Source organism: Cervus canadensis, chromosome 4, assembly GCF_019320065.1.
Source record: "Cervus canadensis isolate Bull #8, Minnesota chromosome 4, ASM1932006v1, whole genome shotgun sequence".
In the NCBI taxonomy this organism is placed as follows: Eukaryota; Metazoa; Chordata; class Mammalia; order Artiodactyla; family Cervidae; genus Cervus; species Cervus canadensis.
The window spans coordinates 85,964,022-85,988,320 of NC_057389.1; the positions used below are offsets into that span (position 1 = coordinate 85,964,022).

The 24,299-nt window shown below is 59.7% G+C and overlaps 3 protein-coding genes across 7 annotated transcripts; 1 reads left to right on the forward strand and 2 right to left on the reverse strand.

The window, feature by feature from the left end:
- Positions 1–253: 253 nt before the first annotated feature.
- Positions 254–3,485, reverse strand: LOC122440908. The gene is made up of 5 exons (XM_043467578.1): positions 3,461–3,485; positions 1,599–1,666; positions 1,209–1,466; positions 897–1,041; positions 254–694 (listed from the first exon to the last, which is right to left on the reverse strand). The coding sequence occupies exons 1-5, from the start codon at positions 3,483–3,485 to the stop codon at positions 432–434; spliced, it is 759 nt and encodes a 252-aa protein (XP_043323513.1). The 3' UTR covers positions 254–431.
- A 505-nt stretch (positions 3,486–3,990) lies between these two features.
- On the reverse strand, positions 3,991–8,580 carry LSM7 (LSM7 homolog, U6 small nuclear RNA and mRNA degradation associated). Its single transcript, XM_043466080.1, has 4 exons — positions 8,401–8,580; positions 8,190–8,280; positions 5,557–5,628; positions 3,991–4,212 (listed from the first exon to the last, which is right to left on the reverse strand). Exons 1-4 carry the CDS (start codon positions 8,563–8,565, stop codon positions 4,070–4,072), a joined length of 471 nt encoding a protein of 156 aa, XP_043322015.1. The 5' UTR covers positions 8,566–8,580; the 3' UTR covers positions 3,991–4,069.
- SPPL2B (signal peptide peptidase like 2B) lies at positions 8,495–23,512 on the forward strand. Of its 5 annotated transcripts, none has more exons than XM_043466077.1 (15): positions 8,495–8,623; positions 13,202–13,321; positions 14,096–14,278; positions 14,667–14,756; positions 15,196–15,335; positions 15,827–15,969; positions 16,156–16,252; positions 16,662–16,778; positions 17,988–18,069; positions 18,888–18,962; positions 19,098–19,160; positions 19,241–19,340; positions 19,728–19,805; positions 20,977–21,137; positions 21,860–23,512. In XM_043466077.1, the coding sequence occupies exons 1-15, from the start codon at positions 8,564–8,566 to the stop codon at positions 22,106–22,108; spliced, it is 1,758 nt and encodes a 585-aa protein (XP_043322012.1). In that variant the 5' UTR covers positions 8,495–8,563; the 3' UTR covers positions 22,109–23,512. The 5 variants fall into 5 exon arrangements, with proteins under 5 accessions (XP_043322012.1, XP_043322014.1, XP_043322011.1 ...); XM_043466079.1 differs by having other exon boundaries at positions 20,977–21,204; positions 21,860–22,004; XM_043466076.1 differs by lacking the exon at positions 20,977–21,137 and having other exon boundaries at positions 15,192–15,286.
- Positions 23,513–24,299: the final 787 nt, after the last annotated feature.

The window sequence follows — 24,299 nt, forward strand, 5'->3', positions numbered from 1 at the left end:
TTCAGGCTCCTGGTCAGCCTCCCCTCAACCCTTATTTCCCTGCCCCTCTCCCCCCCCTCCCTCCCCACAGCCTCATCTACAAACCAGGAATGTTGTTTTCTGACTGGGCTCTTCATTCCTAGGTAAGCCCTGACCCCTGCTGGCTAGGGTCAGCATGGCTTGGCACAGGGTGGGTGGGTGCTGGTTGGAGCGGGGAGTCAGGGGGCTGACCTGGGCTCTGAACATAAGCAGGAAGTGTGAGAAGACATGTGTTCATCAGCAGAGGACATTTATTGAGCATCAGAGCCCACCCCCACAAAGCTCCCATTCTGATGAGGGGGTGGCAGGGGGACCTATTTCTGCGGATAGTGGAGGCTCCAGATGGGATTGGAGCTGCACGGGGACGTGGGGAGCAGGAGGGCCAGATCCCCGGGGCAGGGGCATTGTCAGTCTCACCTGGGCCAGCCTGAGCTCAAACCAACGGCCCCAGGGATTGAAGACCCCTTCTCCCCTCCACCCCCCATTTGCAAAGTTGACCAAAGCTTCTTATTTTTACATTCATGTCCACGTGGAATTGGAGTCCTCTCCTGCGTCACTGGCCAGGAACCTGGGGGTGGCCAGCCGCACCTGGATAGTCCTGGGGGGCTGCAGGGCTCTGCGGTGTCACTGGTGCTCCGGGGTGGAGTGAGGGCTCCAGGGGCTGGGGGTGGCAGACCTGGATTGGGAGAGCAAGGGAGTCTGTTTCTTCCCATTCCTGGGACCGGATAGGCAGGCAGCGCCTTCCCCTCCCAACATGTGCCCCCCCTTTATGCATACAGTGCCTTCCCCTGCCAACGTGTGCCCCCCTTTATGCATCCAGTGCCTTCCCCTCCCAGCGTGTGCCCCCCCACCCATACACATCCAGCTTTGGGTCTTACTTTCTGCACCCACATGATAGGCTTCAGAGCACAGGATGGGTGTGGGGGGCAGATGGTGCTGCAGGCAGCCCACCCCCTGGGCTAGGACCCCGGCTCTGTGACCCAGGACACGTTGGTCGACCTCTCTGGACCTTAGCTTCCTTGTCTGTGAATGGGGATAATGAAAGGGTTTGGGATTGGTGGGGAGCTGAGTGAACCAGAGGTGACTGAACCAGGTACACATCAGCCCATCCTGTCACTAAAGCCATTCAGGGGACAAGGCAGTGAAGGAGGGGCAGGGCTGACCGTCAGCAGGGTCAAGATCCTGTCCACCTTCGAGAGATTCTGGAATCTGCCATGGGGCGGGGTCCCGGGGATCTCGGGTTGGTCCAGGATCCAGCTGGGGTCTGCAGGGGTCTCTGGTGATGTCCGCCAGAGCGGGGCCTCGGCAGACAGCACCTGGGGCCTCTGGGCCAGCACCTGGAACCCGTGGGCTGTGGTGACCGTGGGCACGTGGAGCAGGGCAGGTCCCCCATCTGATGGCTGCAGCCCCCGGCTGGTGCTCCGAGGGCGCTGACCGTGGGCGGGGAGCTGGAAGGGCGGGATCCGGGCCGGGGTCAGCGGGCTGCCTCTTGAGAGCATGGTGGGCTGGCAGCCGGGCTGGCTGGCCACTGGGGATTTATACCGGGGTGGCGGGGGAGGGGAGGGCAATATCAGTGTCACCAGCCAGGTTGCCGTGTCCTCATTTCTCCCTGTTCCTGCTCCGGTCTCCGCCTCCGTATCTGCCTTTCCTTGTCTCCCTCAGTCTCTCTCTGCATCTCCCTTTCTGCTTCTGGCCATCTCTTTCTCAAATTCCTTGTAAAATATTAAAATTTCAATATAACACTCAGTGTAAAATATTAAATATTAAATTTCTCCTTGTGAAATATTAAAACATTAAGAACAGTCTAACATCCATCTCTGATCATCGTCTTCAATCCCGGGTCAGCAGGATCTTTCTAGATCCTTCTCTCTATATATATTTAAAAGCATAGAAACGTAAGATTTTCTTAAAAAGGATCATCTTGACTAAATGATGTTACACCACCCGCATGCTACACTTGTATGTCAGCAAGTCTCAGTGACCTGTCCACTGTGTAACAAACATCCCCCAACATAGCGGTGTAAAACAATGTATTATTCCTTGTGATTCTGTAGGTTGGCAGTGAAATTCTTCTGATGGTGTCACCTGGGTTAACTCAGGGAATTTGTGGCTATATTTAATCCACCTCTGCACAGACAGCTCCGCCTCTCTGTAATAAGTCACTTTGTGTGTGGCTACACACACAGCAGATCCCCCAATGATGGGCAGCTAGGTTATTACAAACAAGGTCAAAGTGACTCTCCAGGGTGGATGTGGTTCAGTGAACAGGCTCATTTCATCTGCCTTTCTGGGGCATTCTGCCTGAGCTCCCAGGAGGTCAGGGTCTCCCTCTCTTGGCCCCCACAGCATTGTTCCCGTCCTTAGACTCGAGGGCAAACACCTGTGCTCTTAACCAACTGGGCAGGGTCCCAGTGCCCGGCTGCAGAGTGGATATTCGATGGCTTTTCCTGAGCTTAAGAGGGAAGGAACGGGACCTCAGAGAGGTTGGGACACTTGCTGTCAGTCACACAGCAAGTAGGGGAAGGAGACTGTAGCCTTGGGCTTTGTGGCTACAGAGAACTTGTCTGTTCATCAGCTCAGAGGGGACGGGTGGGTGGAGAGTGGTCTGAAGCCTGGAGGGGCTGCTGCCTGGGGGCAGAGGGTTCAGAGACAAGCCTTCTTGTCTGGGGGCTGGAAAAATCAGGCGTTCTTGAGTTTCTGTCCTGGTCCCTGGCTACCTCTGGGCTCTAAGGAGGTCTGATTAGCCTCCAGGCCTCGCTGCTCCCCTACCCCACGCCCACCCCACCCTGGGGTCCAGGCCCCTGGGCTCTCTGACCCTGAGTTCTGGGTCTCTGCCTTTGTATGTTGGTCTCAGACAGCGCAGCCTGCGCAGGTGCAGAGTTTCCGGTGCCTGGGTTCTCAATCTCTCCACTGCGTGAGCCCCCTGCCCAAGTCCCAGGCACCAGCTGTCGATTGCTCCCCAAGACCAGAGTACAGGGGTTGGATGTTGGCAGGCTGGGTGCGCACAGATTCTAGGTCACAGCCTTCTCTGGGGCTGTGACCCCAGGTTGCCCAGGGCCCCCCCGCTGGCCAGGGGACTGGAGGAGGCAGGGCCGCCAGATGGCAGGGAAGTGGGGCAGAGGGAGGAGGAGCATGTGGGGTTGGCTAGCGGCCCCACAGCTAATTCCCGGCAGCAGGGGCTAATGCTGCCGGGCCATGGCAGAGCTCAGATCTCTGAGATAAGCCAGCTGCTCTCCCTTTATTTGGTGGCGACGATGGAGGACAGGTAGCAAGGGAGTCATCCAGCCGGGTCTCCTTCTGTGGCCGCTTCCAGTGTGTCCCCAGGTGTTGGTGTTGGTGGAGGGACCCCAGTTTACAATTTCCACCAGGACAACTCATGCTTACTCCCGGCCTCCCCCGTTCACCCTCATCAGTGCTCCCAAGTGACAAATGAGACACGGGCCTGCTGTCAGCAGGGATGGCCCCATGGGGGCAGGGTCCTAACAAGGACATGGGGTTTATGGAACGAGGCCAGGAGAAATCCCTGCGCCTGAGGACAAGGACTTGGGACGTTCATGATGATGGCCTGGGGTTGCCGGCTGAGGGGCAGGGGTGGGTGTGTCCTCTGAGATGAGCGGGGAAGAGGTTTAGATCACCTCTGGGGTCGTGGGCCAGGTGGACAGCAAGGGTCCATCTAGTTGTTTTTTTGTGGGATCATGGCTGTGCTGGGACATAACAAAAATAGACCCGGCTTTGCAGGACCCCTTGGGCCAGAGCATAGAGGCACTGAAAGGACAGGACCTGCTGCTGAGAAGGCTGGCTGGGGTGTCCACATAGGTGGTGATCCCCGGGGGTTCTCGCCTGCACTATGCAGGCTCAGTCACTGCCAAGTCCCCGGCCAGTGCTCAAGCTCTGCCAGATGAACCAGATCCCCAGGTCCGGGTTTTGCCAGAACACCAAAGCTGAAAGGAAGATTCCAGGGCTCCTGGACACTTGAGGTTTGCAATTTTATTAAGAAAACAAAAATGTAAGTTATACAAAAAGAGTTCCATTCAGATGGGTGGCCTGGCTGCTAGGCATCCTGCTGCTGGATGAAGGGGTTGGGGATGGCCTCCATGCCGTCCTGCGGGCAGATGAGCACCACCGAAGTGCCCCTGCACACCACCAGGCCCAGCTGCCGCGTGTCCTCTGTGAGCTTGTACTGGTCGTCGGGGTCTGTGGGAGAAGAGGGGCGGCAGTGATGCAGTGTGGGAAGGTGCCCGGAGATGTGCCTGGGTGGGAAGTGGGGTGTGGGCGCTGGGGGGAGGGAAGGCAGGCCAAGCTCTCATCCCCCACCTCCGCTTCCCCCAGTCCACTGGCAGCTTCTCTGGAGAAGAACAGAGAGGCTCAGGAAGAGCTCTGGAGACGGCCCTGTGCAGCCTGCCCTCCTTCCACAATGAGAACACAGCCCTGGGGAGATGGACTGAGTGCTCAGAGGGGCGGTGGGGAGAAGAAAAACCCATCTGCAGGATCTGGGAGTTCCTGGAGGGCCACCATTCACCCCCGCACCAACGGGCTGTTCCCAGCTTGGGGGAGGGGGCGGGGAGTGACAGCACATGGAGGAGAGCTTCCTCTCAGAGATTACTGCACGATGGGAAAGGCTGAGTTGGGGTGCCACTCCCCACTCCCAGACCCTAAGGACAACAGCAGTCCAAGCCTGCCCATTCCCTCCTGGAGCTGCAGGGATGGGTCTGGCTGGCTCTGGGCCTGGGGCTGTTCTGGGGTGAGGAGAGGGCAAAAACTCACTGGACCAGCAAGCTGGGACCCCATGTAAGTGCACGGCACACACCAGCTCATGTGGTTCTCCCAGTAGCCCCACAGGGTTAGGCTGTCCTTTTCCAGAATGTCATCTGCCCGAGGAGGCTGGGCCAGGACCCCAGCAGCAGGACTCTGGGTAAACCCCAAGGGGAGAAAGAAAACAAGAGCGGGCAAGAGGCCCCACAGGGCTGCTCCTCCCACAAAGAGGGCCTCTGCCCGGTGGCCTCTGACACGTGTGTGGCCGCATTTACTCTGCACCAGAGTAACGTGTACTTCAACATCGCCAGTCCCCGGCGGAGCGAGACCCCCTTCTCTCCTGAACCTGGGGGCTCCGCTGTGCCACACTCAGGCTGAGCTGGAGGGTCTGGGGACTTGTGGAGACGGGAAAAGAAGGGAAGGGGACCCTTTGCCAGCAGCAGGGAGTTGACAGACAGGGACAGCAGGAGAGAGGGGGTAGGACGAGCACCCTGCGAGCCAGCTTTATCGCGGCGGGTGCAGCACCTTTCTAGCCCCACCAGGCACACTTCAACTCCAGCAAGTGCTCAGGGTCCGTGATGAGTGAATCCAGAAAACACTCCACCCCCGAAGTCCCAAGATGACAGTCTACGGAGCCCCACTGGGACAGTGGGAGAGCAAACACACCTGTCAGCCGTCTGACCCACCAGGCACCATGTTCACGGTGGATCAGCATGTGGGTGGCGGCTTAGGAACAGTAAGGCAGGCCTAGCAAGGACGTTTCCGAGCTCCGTCAGCTGCACTCACCTCGCATGTACTCGATGGTGCCGTCCAGCACGAGGTTGAGCAGCGGGTCAAACCCTTTCAGGATTCCACTGGCTTGTCGGAATCACCAAGCAGAGAAGAGAGATGGACAAGCATAAGATCAGTGGTCATTCTGGGGGAAGTGCGAGCCGCACGCGGGTGTCAGCACATGAAATTGGGGTGTTCTCACTGGTGAGGGGCCACCCTCAGCCAGACGCAGGTGTGGCAGCAGCCTCTCCAGGGACAGGACAGATGGAGGACCAAAGGGGGAGCAAGGGAAGGGCTCCCGGGAGGCGAGCAGTGACAGCTGACCCCATACCGTCACCACAGCAACTGTCGGCAAATTCGCCTGCACCTGTTTTGTAAACAGTTTAACTGGCGCCCGGCCACGCTTGTTTGTTAAATGTCACTGTGGTGGCTCAGCTGCTGCAATGGTGGAGTTGAGGAATTGCAACAGAGACCGTCTGGCCAGCACAGCTGAAAATGTTCCCTGTTTGGTCTTCTGCAGAACAAGTCTGCCAGCCCTGCCTGAGCGCGAGGCCCTGGCTCTGCTTCCTCTCCTATTTACAGCCCTCCTCAACCCTGAGATGGCACGCACCAAGTGGGGTGATGGAGAGTGACAAATCAATAATATATCTGGGCACTTGGCCCTAGGCGGGCAAGTGAGCCCACACCTGTGGGTCCTCCCTTCTTACTGGGGGAGGTGCTGCAGCAGATGGGTGGGATTCTCAGATGCATCCAACATTCCACTCACCCCCCGCTGTGGTGTGGGATGGGACCCTCGATCAGACATTAGTCTGTGGTTAGGCTGTAACAGAGGGCTTTGTGGGTGTGATCAAAGTCCACGAGTCAGTCCACTCTTAGTGAATCTAAAGGGAGGCTATGCTGGGTGGGCCCGACCTGACAGGTGAGCCATTAAAAGGATGGGCCCTTTTTGAAAAGAGAAGTTGAAAAAAATGAGATTTTCCTGCTGGCCTTGAAGGAGTCAACTGCCATGCTGTGGACAGTGTCTGTGGCAGGGGCAGTGGGCAGCCTCTAGGAGCCCAGAGGGTCCCTGGCCAACACTTGCCAGAAAATGGGGACCCGGGACCTGAGATGACAGGCTCCCAGAGACACTCCCTTACTGCAACCTCGTCGGAGACCTGAGCCTGAGGCACCCAGAGTCTGGAACCACAGGTGCTGAGAGATAAAAATGGGTTGTTGAAGCACAGAAAATGAACAGAAGGGACTTCCCTGGTGGTCCAAGTGGTTAACAATTCATTCTGCAGTCCAGCAAATGTGGGTTCCATCCTTGGTCAGGGAACTAAGATCTTACATTCCATGAAGCAACTAAACTCATATGGCACAATTAGAGAGACCTGGCCTGGAGTCTGAGACCTGATGCAGCTAAAATTAATTTAAAAAAAAAAAAAAACAAAAAACAAAACACAAGCGCCTTGAGAAGCAGGAGCCCCATCTCCTCTCCCAGAGCCGGCATGGTGCCAGTGTTTGTTCAGATTCAGAGCCTCACTGGGCCAGGTACCTAGACGGGCAGACACTGTGTTTTTAGCCACTCTGATGCTACCCAGTTGTCCACATCTCAGAGAAGGGGTCTGGATCACCATCTTAGGAACAAAGAAAGTGAAGATCAGAGGTAGCTGAATAAGTGAAACACTGGGTGCTCACTAACTGTCAGGAACTTGGCTAACAATGTTACCCTTTAATTTCACCACCACTGCTGAGGCAGGTGGAGTTAACAGCCTCTGACAAGTGAGACAGACTCAGAGATGGTAGCAACTTGCCCAAAGTCCCACAGCCAGTGAGCTGCCCTGGACTGCACTCTCCACATAACCTTGCATCATCTTTCCAGCCAGTCTCCTCACCAGATCTCAGAGGGAGATGCAGAGTTAGAGCCTCACAGTAACTGAACAAACCTGCCAAGCCCTGACAGCTGCTACCAGGAGCTTATACCAAAGGACCCTGACTTGGGATGCAGAGTCAAGCAGAGCTTCCCAGAGCAGCTGAGAGCTGTTTGCCTCACTCAAAAGCAAAAGGCTCAGTCTTTACCCTGGAACTGCGGTGAACAAGGAGATGAGGTTTGCTTTTAGCAGGTGCCTCAGGTGGCTTCGTGGAAATTGAGTATAGGGCCCGGGTTCTCAACCGGGGCAATTCTGCCCCTGCCAGGGGACACTGGGCCATGTCTGGGATGCCTGTGGTCATCAGGACTACAGGGCTCCTGGAATCGAGTGGGTGGGACCAGAGATACTACTCCACACCCTACAGCGCCCACGACGGCCCCCTACAGAGAACAATGCGTCCTTAATGTCAGCAGTGCCGAAACTAAGAAACCCTGGTGCTGACGGGGCCCGTGAGGGGCTGGGGCAGCCGCCTGGGTGAGACAAGACCCAAAGGAGGCAGAGACCTGAATCCCAGCCCCTGTGGCTTCGGGTGAGGATGGGCCCCTTTGCGAGCATCAGTTTCCCCACCTGCAAACGGGGTGTAACCGTTCCTACCCGCCGGCGCCGGCAGCAGGCCGGACGAGTTGTCCGAGCCAAGCGCCTAAAGCGCGGCCCAGGCATCCGTTACCAGTACCGCCTCCCGTTACTCCTCGTGGACCTCGTTACTCCTCATGGAGGGGGAGGGAAGCGGGGCCTCACCTTCTCTGCCTCCCTGGAACTTCACTCGGATGGTCTTGTCGATGTACTTGGACAGGTCCAAGATGCTTTCTTTCTTTTTCTTCTCTTTATCCTGCAGGGGATGCAGAACGCTGTGAGGCGGGGAGCACGGCAGGACTCTGCCCAGTCAACCCCGCCAGCCCCACCAACCCGGCGAACCCCGCCAACCCCACCATCCGCGCTGCACGCTCACCGCCATCTTGTCGCGCCGCGTCGCTATGCGCAGGCGCCGCCACTGCGCCCTTTGTACCCTACCCTGCGCGCATGCGCGAAAGACGCAGGGCGCCTGCGCGGCGCTCTGCGCTGGGGCGTTGCTGGGAGACATCTGCCGACGCCTGTGGCGGGGACCGGGCGACATGGCGGCGGCGGCGGCGCTGGCGCGGCTCGCAGCGGCCTTCCTTCTCCTCGCGGCCCAGGTGAGGGTGGCGCCGACCCCGCTGGCCTCGCCGGCCGCGGTGCCCCGGCTCCTCACCCCTCCCCGGCCCCGCGCAAAACCCCGCCCTGCCCGGCCTGGGGCCAGCTTAGGGGATCCGCGCCCCCGGTGCCGGCAACCCGCGGGCCTGGGGCCCGTCCGTGACCTTGCGGGTCTGTCCCCCGGCCCTTCTCCCTTCCCTGTCTGGACGCCGTTCCCAACCGTGGATTCCGCTGACTGGGTTCCGCCCGAATCTAAAGTTTGAGGTCCCACTACCCCGCTCCCGATCCGGCCCCTGCTGGTCTTGTCTCGGGGTCTCCAGCCGCCTCTGGGACGCCCATCTCTGACTCCGTGGCCTTAGCCGAGGGGCTACCCCTCTCTGACCCAGGCATCCCCTTGAAAGCGATACTACCCCCATTCCCCGTGGTTGTAGTCAACTGTCCAGCGTGGCACCCAGTGTCTGGCGGCGTCTAGAAGCAGCTAGGAGCCCAGTCCTGGAGTAGGGTCGAATCGCCGCCGCATCTTTTTCTCCCTTGACCTTGGCAGGGGAGGTCCCCGGTTTGAGTTGGTCGTCTGCAAAAGGAGGATAAGTGTACAGTGCGGTGTCAGCGAGATGATGTAGGGGATCACGAACGCGGGGCATGCTACTTGTTTGTCACTTAATTTCAAGGGTCACCACTGGGGGACAGACCTGGAGATGGTTGATGTACATTATCATGAGTGCATTTTTTATTTTCCAAATCCTCCCTCTCTCCCCAATTCCACAACTCCGGAAATGGTGCCACCCCCCCAACAGCCTTACAAACCGGGCCATTAACCTTTCTGTGCCAGCCCCTCGACCTCTGCTTCAGCCTGCTGGCTTCTCTCCAAGGTCGCTTTTGTCCCCCAAATTCCCAGTTCATTTTCAGCCCTGCAGAAGGGATCTCTTTCAAAGTGTGTCAGATCTTGTGTCCAAATGAGAGCTTTCTGGTGCCAGGAAGCCACTGGCACATTCAGGAGGACTCTGTGATCCGGCTGACAGGAAACTACCCTTTGCTTCCAGCTCTAACGTATTAAAGGCACTCTGCTCGCCTGGCTCTGTTTCCCTGAAACCTAACTCCCCCCAACATTGTGTTTCTGGTTTCAGCTTAGGGGTGCCACATTCCCAGCAGCTTTCTGGCTCACCCCAACCCCAGCTGTTTTGCCAGCCCCCAGTACTTCCCCCAGCCCTGTTTGCTTGTCTTCTTCAGCAGTCTGACCCACTGGAAGCAGAGACTTTGAGCTCTCTAAATATTTAGGAAAAAAAAAATATGGCAAAGTGATAGGTGGGCGAAGGGTCACAAGAACATCACAGAAGGAAGGGCACAGTTGGCCTGGGAATGTCTTTCTGAAGCAAGAAGCAAGGAAACCCTGGAGGGGCGTTCTGAGGGATGAGTAGGAATTTGCTGGGTCAAGAAGGTGTTCCAGGGAGAAAGTTGCAGGTGACGAGGGCAGGGCTGGAGGTGTGAGATACGGTGATTTTTTTTTTTTAATAGCAGATACTTATTTAATTTTTATTGGATTGTGGTTGATTTGCAATATTGTGTTAGTTTCAGGTGTATAGCACAGTGAATCGGTTATATATATATCTACCCTTTTTTAGATTATTTTCTCATATAGGCCATTACACAGTATTGAGTAGAGTTCCCTGTGCTATACAGTAGGTCCTTGTTGCTGTTTAGTCATTAAGTCGTGTCCAGCTCTTTAATGACCCCGTGGACTGCAGCCCACCAGGTTCCCTGTTCATGGGATTTCCCAGGCAAGAATACTGGAGTGGGTTGCTATTTCCTTCTCCAGGTAATCTTCTCAACCCAGGGTTCCAACTTGAGTCTTCTGTATTGGCAGGTGGGTTCTTCACCACTGAGCCACGTGGGAAGCCCGTACAGTGGCCCTTGGTAGTTATCTATTTTATACATGATAGTGTGTACATCAGTCTCATTCTCCCCCTCGCCTCCTGCTGCTAAGTCGCTTCAGTCGTGTCCGACTCTGTGCAACCCCATAGACAGCAGGTCACCAGGCTCCCTGGTCCCTGGGATTCTCCAGGCAAGAACACTGGAGTGGGTTGCTATTTCCTTCTCCAGTGCATGAAAGTGAAAAGTGAAAGTGAAGTCACTCAGTCGTGTCCGACTCTTAGCAACCCCATGGACTGCAGCCTACCAGGCTTCTCCGTCCATGGGATTTTCCAGGCCAGAGTACTGGAGTGGGTTGCCATTTCCTTTTCCGTCACCTCCTGAGAGCTGATGATTTATCTGAAGATGGTGAGGGTCCACTGTAATGGCCTGTAGGACGCTCCAGTGGTTACACCTGAGGGAGGTGGAGGCCTGTCAGGTGCTCTGGTGGGCGGGGCTGTGGAGGCAGCAGCAGTGGGAGCGGCTCCAGCATGGGGTAAAGGGCAGGCGGGGTGTGTGGCCTCCACGGGCTGGGGTCCAGGGGAATGGACTGGGCTGGTCGGAGCAGGGTGCTGCGGTGTTTGCACTTTATTCCCAGCTGGCTGAGGGTTTTGAACTTCACCCTGAGTGTGGGCAACCAAGGAGTGTGTGGGAGTGAGTGAGGAGGGCACCTGGGCCTGCTCTTCCTAGTACAGACCCCTGGGCATGGTTCTTCATGGCACCCAAGGGTATGGCCAGCTCTCCATGGGGCCAGAGAATGCCTGCTCACCACCGTGAGCTCACTCCCGATCATTCTGTGACTCTGGACAAGGGATTGGGCACCCCCACGCCATTGGTACAAGTTGTGTATATAGTGGCCAACATGGGGCCTGTTACTCAGCAGATCTGAATGCGTGGCTGCCTTCTCTGCCCCTCACCTGCCCGTGTACCCCTCCACCATCCCCCCACCTGTCCCCACCCCTCACCTCCCCTCCTCACCCACTCTGCATCTGCCCCTTCACCCCTCCACTGCCCCCCTCCTGTCCTGCTCCCCTCCCCAACATTCCTCCACCTAAACATCTTTTTTAAGTTTCTCAGGTCCTGATTACCCCACCCTCTCCTAGAACTCACCAAGTGTTTCGTAGACTGCTCCCCATCTGGACCCCTTAGCTTCTCTCTAAGCACCCTGGCATGGATGCTGTCAGTGTCATCTTGAAGCATAACTTCTCTTGAAGTTCCTGAACCTGCTGTGTGGCTGTGATGCATTGGGAGGTGGCCTGTCCTTAATGGCTTTTCTCATTCTCCAAACTGGAGTGGGCAGTTCTGGAATGGGGGGACGGAGGGGCACTGAGAGCTCTGGGCCCTTTGGAAGACCTGCTCCCAGTCCTGTACCTCCCCTGGGAGGAGACCGTATCCACAGCAAGACTGTGCTCTCCGGGCTTTGCCGCAGGCCCAGGCTGATATCTGAAGGGAACGCCAGCTGGGCACACGGTGGTGGTGGTGGTGGTGGGGTCTGGGACGTGTGCTCTTGCGCTTCTAAGTGACCTTTTTAAATTAAAAAGAAATGCTTCTAGCCATTCCCGTGTTATACAAGCGACTCAGGGCTCATAGACCAGGGGTCAGCAGACGTTTTCTAAGAGCTTTTTGGGCCACATGGCCTCTGCTGTAACTCCCTGGCTCTGCAGAAAGCAGCATAGGCTCTGCATTCAGGAACCAGGCAGCCATGTTCCAGTAAAACTTTATTGACAAATACAGAAGGTGGGCTGGATTCAGCCTGGGGGTTGAGGGACCGCAGCCTCCCTGCAATGGCCCAAGGTGGGGCGTGGCAGGGGCTCTAAGTGGGGCACGGTGGTGGGGAGAACCTGGAAGCTGGGGCTCCTAGTCCTGCCTCAGGTAGAGGGAAAGGGGTTGGCTGGGCCAGGGGCACGTGCAGGACGACACTGACTGACCTTCCCTCCCTCAAGTGCTGGTGGCAGCCCTGCATGCCTGGCTTCTCTGGCGCTCCATGCCCTGTAAACACAGCTTTGTCAAACACACCCAGCAGACCCAGGTGACACACCAAGACGCGGGGCCAGCTGGGCTGGGGTGGTGGGGACCCCAGCCCCTCTCTGTGCCACCGCCAGCTGACCCTGGCCTCTGTTCACAGAGGACCCGGTCTTCTGAGAGCCAGTATGTGTCTCAGGCACGCTGTCGGGGCCGTGGCCCCTGGGGACCCCTTGCTGAGTCAGAGCGCCCCCTGCAGCTACAACACGTTCTGGGGTGGGTGTGGGTCTGTCACCAGCACAAAGGGGCTCCTGCCTGTCGTCTGGGGAAGATTCTAGGGGGATACTGAGGGGTACAGTCTGTGTCTCACCTCTGGGTGGAACAGAGGGATGGACCTGGGAACTGGTGTGTGCAGAGCTGGGGTCCCATTGGGTCCCTCTGGCTCCAAGAAGCCAAGGGGCCGGTGTGGGCCCAGGCCCTGTGTATGTGTGGTGTGGCTCTACTCCTCCCTTTCAGCCATTGGAGCCACATGGAGAGGCCCTGGCACAGCCACAGTCAGCGCGCAGATCTCCCTGAGGAGGCTTAGCCCTGCCCTCCTGCGCTGTGTCCACCTGCGCTGAGGGCCCCAGCTGCGCTGTCAGAGGGCGGGACATCCAGAGCTGGGCGGGGCCTTGGGCCAGCCCCTGCCTACTCTGACTCCACCCCCTGTCCAGGTGGCCTGTGAGTATGGCATGGTGCACGTGGTATCTGAGACCGGTGGCCCCAAAGGCAGAGACTACTGCATCCTCTACAACCCACAGTGGGCCCACCTGCCGCATGACCTCAGCAAAGCGGTGAGTCCAGCAGGCAGCCTTGTGCTGGGACCCCTCCCCGTGGGGCTCACCAACCAAGGCACCTCTCCCTCCACTCCTGCCCTGGGTCCCTGGGGGGACTCTGCAGGATGGATCCTGGGGAGGGCCCCTGAGGATGGAGGAAGGGCTCTGCTGGGAGTCTGAGGAGGGACGTGACCCCAGAGGAGCTCCCAGCCTCTCTGGGCCCCGGTTTCCTCAGTTGTAAGTAAAAGATTGGGGCACTGCTGCAGGATGTCCCCTGTCTGGGGCATCCCTTCCCTGCCACCATGCTGGGCTGGGGTGGCTGGCCAGAAATCCTGAGACGAGTGACACGGAGGTCTGCCCATCCCTGTTGTTGGGGCGGCTCAGACATGCTGCTCCCTGGTCTGGCCTGACTCCTCCCAGAGAACACGGATGCCCAGTGCCTGGTTTAGCAGGTGGATCGATTGTCATCACCAAGGCCAGAGCTCCTGCCTACCCGTGTGGTGTCTGTGATGGGCTCCAGACGCCCCCGTCTGCCTGGTGATTGGGACCTGTGTGTTGTATGCTGTGTGCAAACATGCATGCATGTGTGTCTGTGTGTGGTGTGGGTGTGGGTTGTGTGTGCGTGTGCGCATGTGTGTGTTGTGTGCAGAGCGTGGTGTGGGCTGGCCCCCCGACCTTGCAGTGAGGCAGTGTGGGGGTGTCACTGGTGGCCCGGATGTCCCATGGGGTCCCTGCCACCTGGCTGCCCGGGACACCATCCTCTCTGCCTCTCTGAGGGCCTTCCTCCCTCAGTCTCTCCTGCAGGTGCGGAACTGGACCAGCTCCGTGCTCTGCTCTCCTGCTGACCTCCCCCCCAAAGGCTTCAGCAACCAGATTCCGCTGGTGGCACGGGGGAACTGCACCTTCTACGAGAAAGTGCGGCTCGCCCAGGGCAGCGGGGCCCGCGGGCTGCTCATTGTCAGCAAGGAGGCGCTGGTGCGGCCCCCAGGCCTCCTGGGCAGCTTGGGGCCCTGGGGGCGGGACCGGGTTAGGGTGTGAGGCAGGGGTCTGGGCGGAGGAGACAGGGAGCTTGGTTTTCCGACTGTGGTCTGGAGGGGGTCATGTCCCAGAGCTGTGCTTGGGGTATGACCAGGCCTGGGGAGGATCTCTGAGGGGGTGGATGGCGTGGATCAGCTTCTTCCTCCCTGAGACTGACTGGTGCCCCCAACCCAGCCCTGGGAGGGAGGGGCTGAACCCACAGGCTTGCCCTCCTGGCCCTGAGGACCCCGACACATGCAGGACCCTCCTGAGGGCTGGTTGGGTGTTGGTGGCTCGCAGTGCCCCACCCAGGGGCAGTCATCCTCTCCTGCCCCTGTCCCCACAGGTACCCCCGGGAGGCAACAAGACACAGTATGAGGAGATTGGCATTCCCGTGGCCCTGCTCAGCTACCGAGACATGCTGGACATTTTCCAGGTAGGGCTCCCCACCTGCCCCCCACCATCTGCAGCTGGGCCAGGGCCTGGAGAGATGGGCCCACAGTGCTGTGAACCTCAGGAGAGGAGACCCCGACCTTGCCCACATGCCAGAGACCCTAAATGCCAGCCCCCCTCATGCCCTCCTGGCCTATCCTGGCCTGGGCTGACCAAAGGCTTGGTCGTCTTTGATGTGGGGAGTCGGGTCCAGAGCAGGTGAGCATCAGCACGAGTGAGGTGGGAACAGTCGGGGTCCCACTCTAGGCTCCCCGTCTCCCCACCAAGGGACCCACTGTCAGCCTCCCGGCTGCTTCACATCCCCCTGGTTAGCTCGTCCCAGCAGGGCCCACTTCTCTGGGGTCAGACGTGTTGGGAGAGGGCGTGGGGTGGGGCAAGGTGGGGTCTCTCCAGCCTTAGCTCCGTTGTGCTCTCTGAGGCAGACTTTCGGCCAGGCAGTGCGGGCGGCGCTACATGCCCCCAAGGAGCCCATGCTGGACTACAACATGGTCATCATCTTCCTCATGGCCGTGGGTACCGTCGCGCTTGGGGGCTATTGGGCCGGGAGCCGGGATGTCAGGAAGTAAGTGCCCCATGTGCGTGGGTGGGTGCCAGCCAGGCAGCCTGGGCAGGGAACCACGAGAGGGGCCTCTATAGAGAGAGAAAGGCAGCATGACACCCAGGAGACCTGCTGAGAGGCCCCCAGGTTCTGGCCCATCCAGGCAGGGGCGTCCCCAGGAAAGCGTGCCCCAGCAGCCCGGGGCAGCCTGTAGGACAGTTGGGGCGTGGCCAGGGCGGCCCCATGGGACCCACAGCCTTCCTCCCAGAACGCTGCCACAGCCTGGCCCAGGTGCCAGAGCCCCACCTGTGGTAGCCCTCCCTGTGAAGACCAGAGCTCCCGGTGCCCTCCTGTGAGGTCCTGGGGGCAGGGTCCTTCATCAGGGGGACCCTCATACACACGGTGGGCCTGGATGGGGGCCAGGTGCGCTGTCCCTCGGCCTGCCCCTCCCCATCCCTGCAGCCCCAGGAGCAGTGCCGGCTGCAGGGCGCCCCTTGACCGGCCCGTCTTGCCAGGAGATACATGAAGCACAAGCGGGATGATGGGCCCGAGAAGCAGGAGGACGAGGCTGTGGACGTGACGCCTGTCATGATCTGCGTCTTCGTGGTCATGTGCTGCTCCATGCTGGTGCTGCTCTACTTCTTCTATGACCAGCTTGGTGGGTCCCCTGCCTCAGCCCTCAGGGCGGTGTGTGTGGGGGGTGGAGGCTGTGGTCCCTGCCTTCAAGGAGTGCCTGGGGGGGGGGGCTGCCCCTCCCTTTCCTTGGTGCGCGCCCACCTGCCAGGGGAGGTGCAGAGCCCTCCCTCAGCCCCTCACTGCCCCCCGCCCCGCAACTCCCCCCCAGTCTATGTCATCATTGGCATCTTCTGCCTGGCCTCCTCCACCGGCCTCTACAGCTGCTTGTCACCGCTCGTGCAGAGGCTGCCGTTCTGCAAGTGCAGGTGAGCCCCCGGGGTGGCCCGCACCGGCTCTACTCCCAGGGGTCCCACTCTGCCACCTCTCGGCCTCTCCCCTCCCCTTTCCCCACCTCTGAGGTGCCACAGCTTCCGCAAGGCTGAGGACCCTCTCCAGAGCCCTCAGTCAGTCTGGCACAGTGCAGGCATATAGCAGGTGCCCCCTCAGTGCTGGCTGGGGGCTCATGGGGAAGTGGGGATGGCTCTGAGTCGGCCTTCCTCCCCCCACATCCCATTCAGGGTCAGGTCCCCTGGGATCTGGGTAGGGGTGGGGGGCACCAGGTAGGGCACCAGGGGGATGGATCGGAGGCTTTGGGGTGGGAGTTGAGCCGAGCCTGCGGTGCTGGGCAGACAGCGCTGTAAGGGTCAGAGCCCTGATGCCCCTGCCTGCCTGCAGGGTCCCCGACAACAGCCTGCCCTATTTCCACAAGCGCCCTCAGGTCTGCACACTGCTCCTGGCGCTGCTGTGTGCGGCCGTCAGCGTGGTGTGGGGCATCTTCCGGAATGAGGACCAGTGAGTGCAGTGCCGCCGCCCCAGGGGGGCGGGGGGCAGCAGGGTGCTGTCCTCAGGTGCTCTGACCTCCCTCGCCTCCCCGAGCTGTCTGACCCGGGCACTTGGATCCAGGCCAGCTCCCAGTTATGAAAAGACCTGCTGTCAGTGCTCTGGACGCAGTGACTGCATGCTATCCAGGTGCCGACCAGGCTCAACGGATGGCTGCCCAGCCCTAGCTGCCTCCTGGCCTGTCTGGTGCCCTGGGGTCTGCAATTGCAATCTGGGCGGAAGATGCCACTGGCATTGCTGACTGGGTGTGGAGCCATGGGCTCAGCGGCAGCCTAGATGTGGCCTGGCGCCACTGGGCCCACTGCTCTGTGCCTGCAAACACCCGTGTCCCCTGGGCAGCCTCCCCCCAGAGGCAGCCACTGCCAGTCCCCATGTCCCCGCCCCTGCTGTCACCAACACCATCTGGCACTTTCTCTGAGCTTCTCTGTTAAACACTCTTGGCTGTGCTGCTGTTTGGAGCCACAACAGATTTAACTGGCAGAAGGAAAACGTGAAAATATTTAGAGTTCTCTGTACACAAAAAGAATATGAGCTCTCAAGATTAAGTCCCAGCCAGAAGGCCCACTCCCCCACTTGAAATTAGAACAGGCCCTGGTTTCTACCATGTCTGGGCACCGATGCAGCCTGTGAGCCTTCACTGTTCCCACCAGTGCCCTGGCCCAGAGACTCTCACCCTGTGCTCAGATGAAACTCTGAGGATTAGGGGCAGGGAGGATGGAGCAGGTGGTGGGAGCCAATTTCCAGCAGGGGAGCCCCAGTACTGGAGCTTCATCACAGCATTAACATGCAAATTTGGAAGTGGCCCTGCCTCCTAGGGCTCCAGACTGTCCTCAGAACCCCAAGCCTCTATTTCCCAAGAGTGTGTGGCACCTGGCTGGATGAAGATGGGGTGTGTGTGCGAATTTTGTTTTTCTAAATCATTTAAAAGATATTTTTGAAAAGAAGTTTGAATCTGTAGTTGCATGGCCCCCCTCCCGCTCACCCCCTGCCCCGTCCTGTGCCCCAGGTGTGAAGGCCACTGCTGCAGAGGGACGGGGCCCTGGCACTTGGTGGGAGGCTGGGCACTGGGTGGCTTGGACCTGGCGGCCTGGGAGGGTGGGGCCTGACCTGTGGAGGCTCTCAGGAGACCCTGCTGAAGGATGAGGCTGTGCCGCCTTCCAGGTGGGCTTGGATCCTTCAGGACGCGTTGGGCATCGCCTTCTGCCTCTACACCTTGAAGACCATCCGCCTCCCCACGTTCAAGGTGAGGGTCCCCTAGGGTTCAGGGAGCTCTGGCTGAGGGGTGGAGCCTCCTGGTGTCTGCCTACTGCCCTCCTGCCACGTGGCCTCGCCCAGGGCCTTCTGCTCTGAGCATGGCCCCTTGTAGGTGGTATGGTTTTTGCTTTTCTGTCCCTCTGGCCACCTCGGGCTTGAGGATTAGCACAGGGCTGCCTCCTGGCATGGCTGCTGCACCAGTGACTGCTGGGCTGAGGGGATCCTCCCTGGTGATGGTGCTGTGCTGGGGAGGTGAACAGAGGAGGAAAACCAGATGAAACCCACAGGCAGGAGGATGGGGCTCTTCCTGGAGCACCAGGCTGGCACTGGGACCCCGGCAGCGGGAACCTAGAGACACGGGGAAATGCGAAGATGGGTGTCACCTGCCCAAACTCGGGGCTGGCTGCTCACAGCCATGTGTCTCTTGAGTTTTCCATCAGGAACTCGGAAGCGGAGGGGATTCCCTTTTGGTCCAGAGCTTAGGACTTGGTTCTCTCACTGTTTACAGCCAGAGTTCCATCCCTGGCTGGGGAACTAGAAATCCCACAAGCTGAACAATGCTGCCAAAAAGGAGAGAAGCCCAGATCTTGGCTCTCCCTGAGCCTCGGCTGCCCATGCTCTGACGTTCTCGTTGATGTAGCAAGATGTTCCTTCCCACAGGGAAAGTCTGAGCCTTAGGCTGGGTTGCTGACGCATCCTGGAGGGTCTGTGTGTCAGCACCCTGGGCAGGGGTGGGGGTGGGGCAGAGCTGGCGGAGGTCCCTGGGTGGAGGGCAGCCCTCCGGACGCCTGGTCCATCTGTCCGTAGGCCTGCACACTGCTGCTGCTGGTGCTGTTCATCTACGACGTCTTCTTCGTGTTCATCACGCCCTTCCTGACCAAGGTGGGCCCTGCCGCAGCCCGTGCCCTGCCCTTGCCTGCCCACACCCCATGTGCCCACCCCAGCCTGCCCATGCCCTGCCCTCTGGTCCGGCTGCTGCATTTAGCCCCTCCTGACGCAGCGTCCCCCTTCTCTTAGAGCGGGAACAGCATTATGGTGGAGGTGGCGACCGGGCCTTCGGACTCAGCCACCCATGAGAAGGTAGGGGTATCCTGCGGCGAAGTGCTGAGTGTGCAGGGAGCAGGGCTGGCGGGTATTGGAGACACTGCCCCTCTCTGCAGCTGCCCATGGTGCTGAAGGTTCCCAGACTGAATGCCTCACCACTGGCCCTGTGTGACCGCCCCTTCTCCCTCCTGGGCTTCGGGGACATCCTGGTCCCAGGTACTGGGGCTGGGCTTGGGTGGCCTGGGGGTCTCTGGCGGTGCTGGGCCAGAGGGGCTGGTGGGTCAGGGGGCAGAGGTGGAGCCTGGCTGGGTGGGCCAGGGCGGCGGGAGGTGACTCCACGGAGCATGGTCCCAGCTGCACAGACCTGCCCCCCTCTCCAGCTTCTCTGTCCCCAAGGCCCCACCCCTCCCAGGTGGCGCCTCACCAGGTGGCTTCCAGGCTGGGGTTGGCACTGGCCTGAGGTCTCAGTCACCTGCCAGGAGTCCAGGGTAGCACTGGGCCCTCTCCATGGTGGTGCCCCATCCCTCCATGGAAACCCTGTTGCCCAGCTGGGGCATGGCCAGGCCTCTGCCCACAGCTTCTGCACATGGCCTGTCTCTGCAGGGCTGCTCGTGGCCTACTGCCACCGCTTCGACATCCAGGTGCAGTCCTCCAGGGTCTACTTCGTGGCCTGTACCATCGGTAAGCCCACCGCCCGGTCTTCCACCCACATCACAGCCTCCTCACTTTACACTGTGGTTACTGTTTCTCTTTTCTTTTTGGTCTTTGTCTTTCTCTTTTTCCTTTTGTCTTCAGTTTGTTTCGTTTGCAAATTCATTGACACCAAAAGGATGCTTCCTCATTTTCTGTCGAGCCTGGTGGTTTCTAAGATGGTCCAGACCACTTCTCTTGTCCCACTGGGTCAGCTCTTCAGGATGAGTGGGGTTGCAGAGGGCACAGGCCCTGCCACAGCCACCAGTGGGCCAGGCGGACACAGGCTGGCCTTCCCATCTGGCGTACTTTGGAGCCACTGCTGTCCGCCCTTTCCCTGGTTTCCTGAGGTGGAGACCTGTCCTCCAGGCCGGCCCCCAGGGTCACAGTCCCCAGGCTCAGCCTGTCCACGTGCACCCACAAGGTCCTTCCTTTGAACCGTGTGTCAGATTGTCCTGTAGTTCCTGTCACTGAGATCCCTAGTTTGTTCCGATGGATCACTTCAGGATACGTGGAGAGTCCACAGTTGATAATCTGGACTCTCCCAGCACAATCCTATTGCTCAGTAACATGGAGGTGAGGGGCAGGGCAAGTGGCCTGGAGTGGAGGCCTGTGCTGGAGATGACGCTCTTGGCCTGGAAGTAACTGCACTTGTGCAGTTGTACAGCGGTCAGTGCAGTACCACACCCTCTGCTGGCTTCAGGCGACCCTTTCTAACTCCTCATCGCGTTTGCCGTGTTGTATGCCCATCCTCGCGCTATCCGTGCACGGTTGCCTTCACACAGCCCTAAATAACACCATGTTTATTCTGAATGAGGAGTGCCAAGTGTAGACGCCATCTCACCCTTCAGGGCTTTCATGTGATCACTCAGGAAAGATTTCCTAATTCTGTATGTATGTTACTTTGGTTCAGATTATTCTTCTGATTAGAAGTTTATAAAACGGAGATATCCGGACACCTCTGCAGCTCCTTCTCAGCCACCCCAAGGATTCCAGGCCCTCCCATGGTGGCCCCCCCGGCCCAGTCTTGGGGCTGACCCCTGCGTGGGCTCTTGCCTGCCCCAGCTGGGCGGTGGGGCATGTCCTGGAAGGTGGGGAGGATCGACTCCCGCTGCGTCACAGTCACCGTGGGGTGACACGCTGCCCGTCTCTGTCCCCGCAGCCTATGGCATCGGGCTCCTGGTGACGTTTATGGCGCTGGCCCTCATGCAGCGTGGCCAGCCCGCCCTCCTCTACCTCGTGCCCTGCACGCTCGTCACCAGCTGTGCCCTGGCGCTCTGGCGCAGGGAGCTGGGCGTGTTCTGGACGGGCGGCGGCTTAGCGGTGAATACCAGTTTGCTATGACTGTCTGCGAGCAGTAATAGCCTAATAAGCCCTAACTAGAGTTAAAGTTGAGTAAGCCCTCCTAGCCTCACACCTAAATCCCACAGCCCTCGTCCCGGGTGCTGGGTTTCCTCCCCTCCTGCCACTGCTGAGGTGGGGAGGCATGCGGGGAGGGGTACCTGTGCGGGTGTCGCTGGGAAGCGGGTTTCCACTTGAGCTTCTTGCTGCTTTGGGGTGGGCGAGGCCCAAGCTGGGCCCTGTTCTTGTCTGAAACCATAGAGGAGTGGGGACGGAGGCCGCGCCCTGTGCAGGACGGGCCGTTGTAGTCCTGGAACTCAGGGATGGATGGCTGGCCCTTGGGAAACCCCCTCCATCCCCGGGGCCTGTGTCTCCCGGGCCTCCAGCTCCCCCTTCAGTCCGCCTACAATTGGACCCTCCCCCAGGCTCTCGGGAAGGCCTCTGGGGCTCAGTGCCCACCCTCCTCAGAGCTCTCACTCCCCAAGGCCTGGCTCGGCCCAGAGCGGGTGGGTGGGTTCTGGAAGGTTCCCGAGGGAGAACAAGCCAGAGCAGTCAGGTCGCGCCCTCGCGGGGTCCCTGTGGTGGTGGTGGTGGTGGTGCAGGTCTCAGCGCAGCCCCTCTCCCGGTCTGAGCCCACCCTCGGGGGCTCCCCTGCCCTCCCGTCAACCCCGCTGCCACGCCAACCCGAGGCCTCTCCTTCGCAGAAGGACCTACCTCAGTCGCCCTGGGCGCCCGCCCCCGCCGACGGCCCGCAGCAACCCCGTGCCGACCCCGACGCCGCCCCCGCCCCCGCCCCCGCCCCAGGCCGGGAAACTCCTGGCGAAGACGCGGTCCCAACCCCTCCGCCGGCGGAGCAGACCCCAGAACCGTCTGCGCCCGAGAAGGAGCTCGAGGCAGACGCGCCCCCCCAGGAACCCGAACGCCTCTCGGCCCCATCCGGCCCCTCGGCCTAGGGGAGGGTGCAGACTCGGCGCCGCGCCCCCGGACTGGACCCGCGCGGCCCCCAACTTGGTGCTCTGGTCTGGCCGATGCGCACGTCCTCCTCCAGCCCGCCGGCCGCACCCCGGCCCCCAGCCCTGCTCCGAGCTCGCGTGGCCGTGAAGCCCCCGGCCGGCAGAGGCCACCCCCACGCGCGATCCACCTCCTGCGCGGTGGTGTCCTGGGGAGGGCAGAGCGGCACCCCCGCCGGTGGCCTCAGACATGCCCAGTTTGGTGCTTACCCCGCTGCTGCTTCCCTGGGGTCGGGGGCGGGAGAGGGAGGGGCTCTGGTCCGCAGGGCCCCCGGGGCTTGGACTGGGGCTGTCGCTGGTCCGGTGGGGTTGGGCCCCAGCGGTGAGCGCACAGCCCCTGTGCTCCAGCTCCTCCATGTTTTAATAAATGGCCACGGCTTTTTGAGATCTTGGTAGTGTCGCCTCTTGGGGTGCGAGCCCCTCGGACTGCTCCTCCGAAGCAGGGGGGTGGCTGGCGCCAGGCCGGTGGCCCTATTTTGCCTTTCCGCTTAGAGGAACTCGGCCCCCACCCTTGCCGCGGTCACCTGCACGTTCAGCACCCCATCAGTGCACGCACCTGGGCCTCCAGCTACCCCGGGCGGGCGGAGAGCTTCCGGAATGTGGGAGGGGGGCTCTGGAACTGGCTTACGTCTTCTACCTCACAGACAGGGTTCTTTGAACCTCAGGACGGAGATGCCGCCGCCCCCACGTCGGGCTGGCCAGGGAGCCACCGCCCGGACAGGCATCCGGGGCTGTGACCGCCAGGGCCCCGGCCTACTCCTTCACGTCCACGACGAGAGGCGAGGCCCAGACCCTTCGACCGCACGCCGGCTCCGCGTCCCTCCCGTCCCGCCGGTCTCCAAACCATGATCCATTCCAATTGATACCAGCGCCAGACTCACGTCTCAGCCACGCCTCCGAGGAAGAAACCATGTTTGTTTCTGAAAAAAAAAAAAAAAAAAAAAAAACCCAGAAGACGTCTACCACCTGTTTCTGTGTTTCCTAAGAAGAACAGGTGACCCCGCGGTTGGGTTGGGGTGGCGCAGCTGGACCTGCCCCGCCCCACCCCACGGGAGCCCCTGGCCTCGGAGGCGGGACGGGGAGGCAGCCACCGGGCAGGGGGGGAGGGGAGGGAGGGTCCGAGCGGACCCCGTCCTTCCCGGAGGACCACGCCTTCCTGTAAGCCATTTTGTACGTCGTCAATGTTCGAACGCGGATGGCATTTCTCTCTTTTTTTTTTTCCTGTTTCTGAAGTTTGACAAATGTCAAGGAATTCAAAGCGGGATATTAGTTCCTGAAGTTTCCATTTGCAGTTTCTGTCTTGCTTCTGTTTGAATCTTGTAATTAAACACAGCTTTTGATATTTATGCCCGGGCGTTTGACTTTTCTGTGGTTTAGTGGGTTGGGAGTAAATGGGCGGGGCGGGGGGGCGCAGGGAAGCTGTGAGGGGAAGCCCGTGGTGGGCCGCACCCAGGAGGCCTTGGTCCTGCAGTAATTCCTGTGTGGAGGGACACGTCCTGAGCAAACCCGCAGCCTATGTGGGTAGTGCTACCCAAGCCAGGTTTCAGCTTTGCCGCTGGACAGCCACTTGTTCTGACGACCGGGGGCCTCGTGGGGAGGGGCAAGTAGTAGGGTCTGTTGCCTGCGTTTGATGCTGTCAGCTTGCCTGTGCTGATCTAAGAAGCAGGGACGGAATCACCCATGGCAGGAACCTCAGGCTGTCAGTAAAGAACCAGGTGGTCATTGTTGGAGCCTTTTAGAGCCACATGGTCGCTGTCATGACCGGTCAACCCAGCGATGTAACCAGAAACATCAGACAACAGTTAAGCAGACAGGTGTGATTGTGGCCAAAAACTTGGTGGACACCAAAACGTGTGTTCGTGTCATTTTCAGAGATCATAACATACTTATTCACAATCAGTTAAAAATATAGAGAACAGACTTATGGACACAGCAGACAGGAGAGGGTGGGAGGAATTGAGAGAGCAGCACTGAAACATACACGTTACCATATGTAAAACAGCTAGTGGGCATTTGCTGTATGGTGCTGGGAGCTTAGCCCGTGCTCTGACAACCTAAAGGGGTGGGATAGGGTAGGAGGTGGGAGAGGACATCTGTATACCTATGGCTGATTCACATTTGATGTATGGCAGAA

Bases quoted from the DNA above. Each gene is read 5' to 3' on its own strand.
- LOC122440908 (XM_043467578.1), bottom strand. From the start codon at position 3,485: ATGGGGCCATCCCTGCTGACAGCAG. The intron at 1,467-1,598 runs GTGACACTGATA...CCGCCCTTCCAG, and splicing joins AGGACACGGCAACCTGGCTG to CTCCCCGCCCACGGTCAGCG. The intron at 695-896 runs GTAAGACCCAAA...CTCCCAATCCAG, and splicing joins CTATCATGTGGGTGCAGAAA to GTCTGCCACCCCCAGCCCCT.
- SPPL2B (XM_043466074.1), top strand. From the start codon at position 8,564: ATGGCGGCGGCGGCGGCGCTGGCGCGGCTCGCAGCGGCCTTCCTTCTC. The intron at 14,279-14,666 runs GTGCGGCCCCCA...CTGTCCCCACAG, and splicing joins TTGTCAGCAAGGAGGCGCTG to GTACCCCCGGGAGGCAACAA. The intron at 18,070-18,887 runs GTGAGGGTCCCC...ATCTGTCCGTAG, and splicing joins TCCGCCTCCCCACGTTCAAG to GCCTGCACACTGCTGCTGCT.
- LSM7 (XM_043466080.1), bottom strand. From the start codon at position 8,565: ATGTCGCCCGGTCCCCGCCACAGGCGTCGGCAGATGTCTCCCAGCAAC. The intron at 8,281-8,400 runs GTGAGCGTGCAG...CATCCCCTGCAG, and splicing joins CGCGGCGCGACAAGATGGCG to GATAAAGAGAAGAAAAAGAA. The intron at 4,213-5,556 runs GTGAGTGCAGCT...CTTCTCCCACAG, and splicing joins CACCATCGAGTACATGCGAG to ACCCCGACGACCAGTACAAG.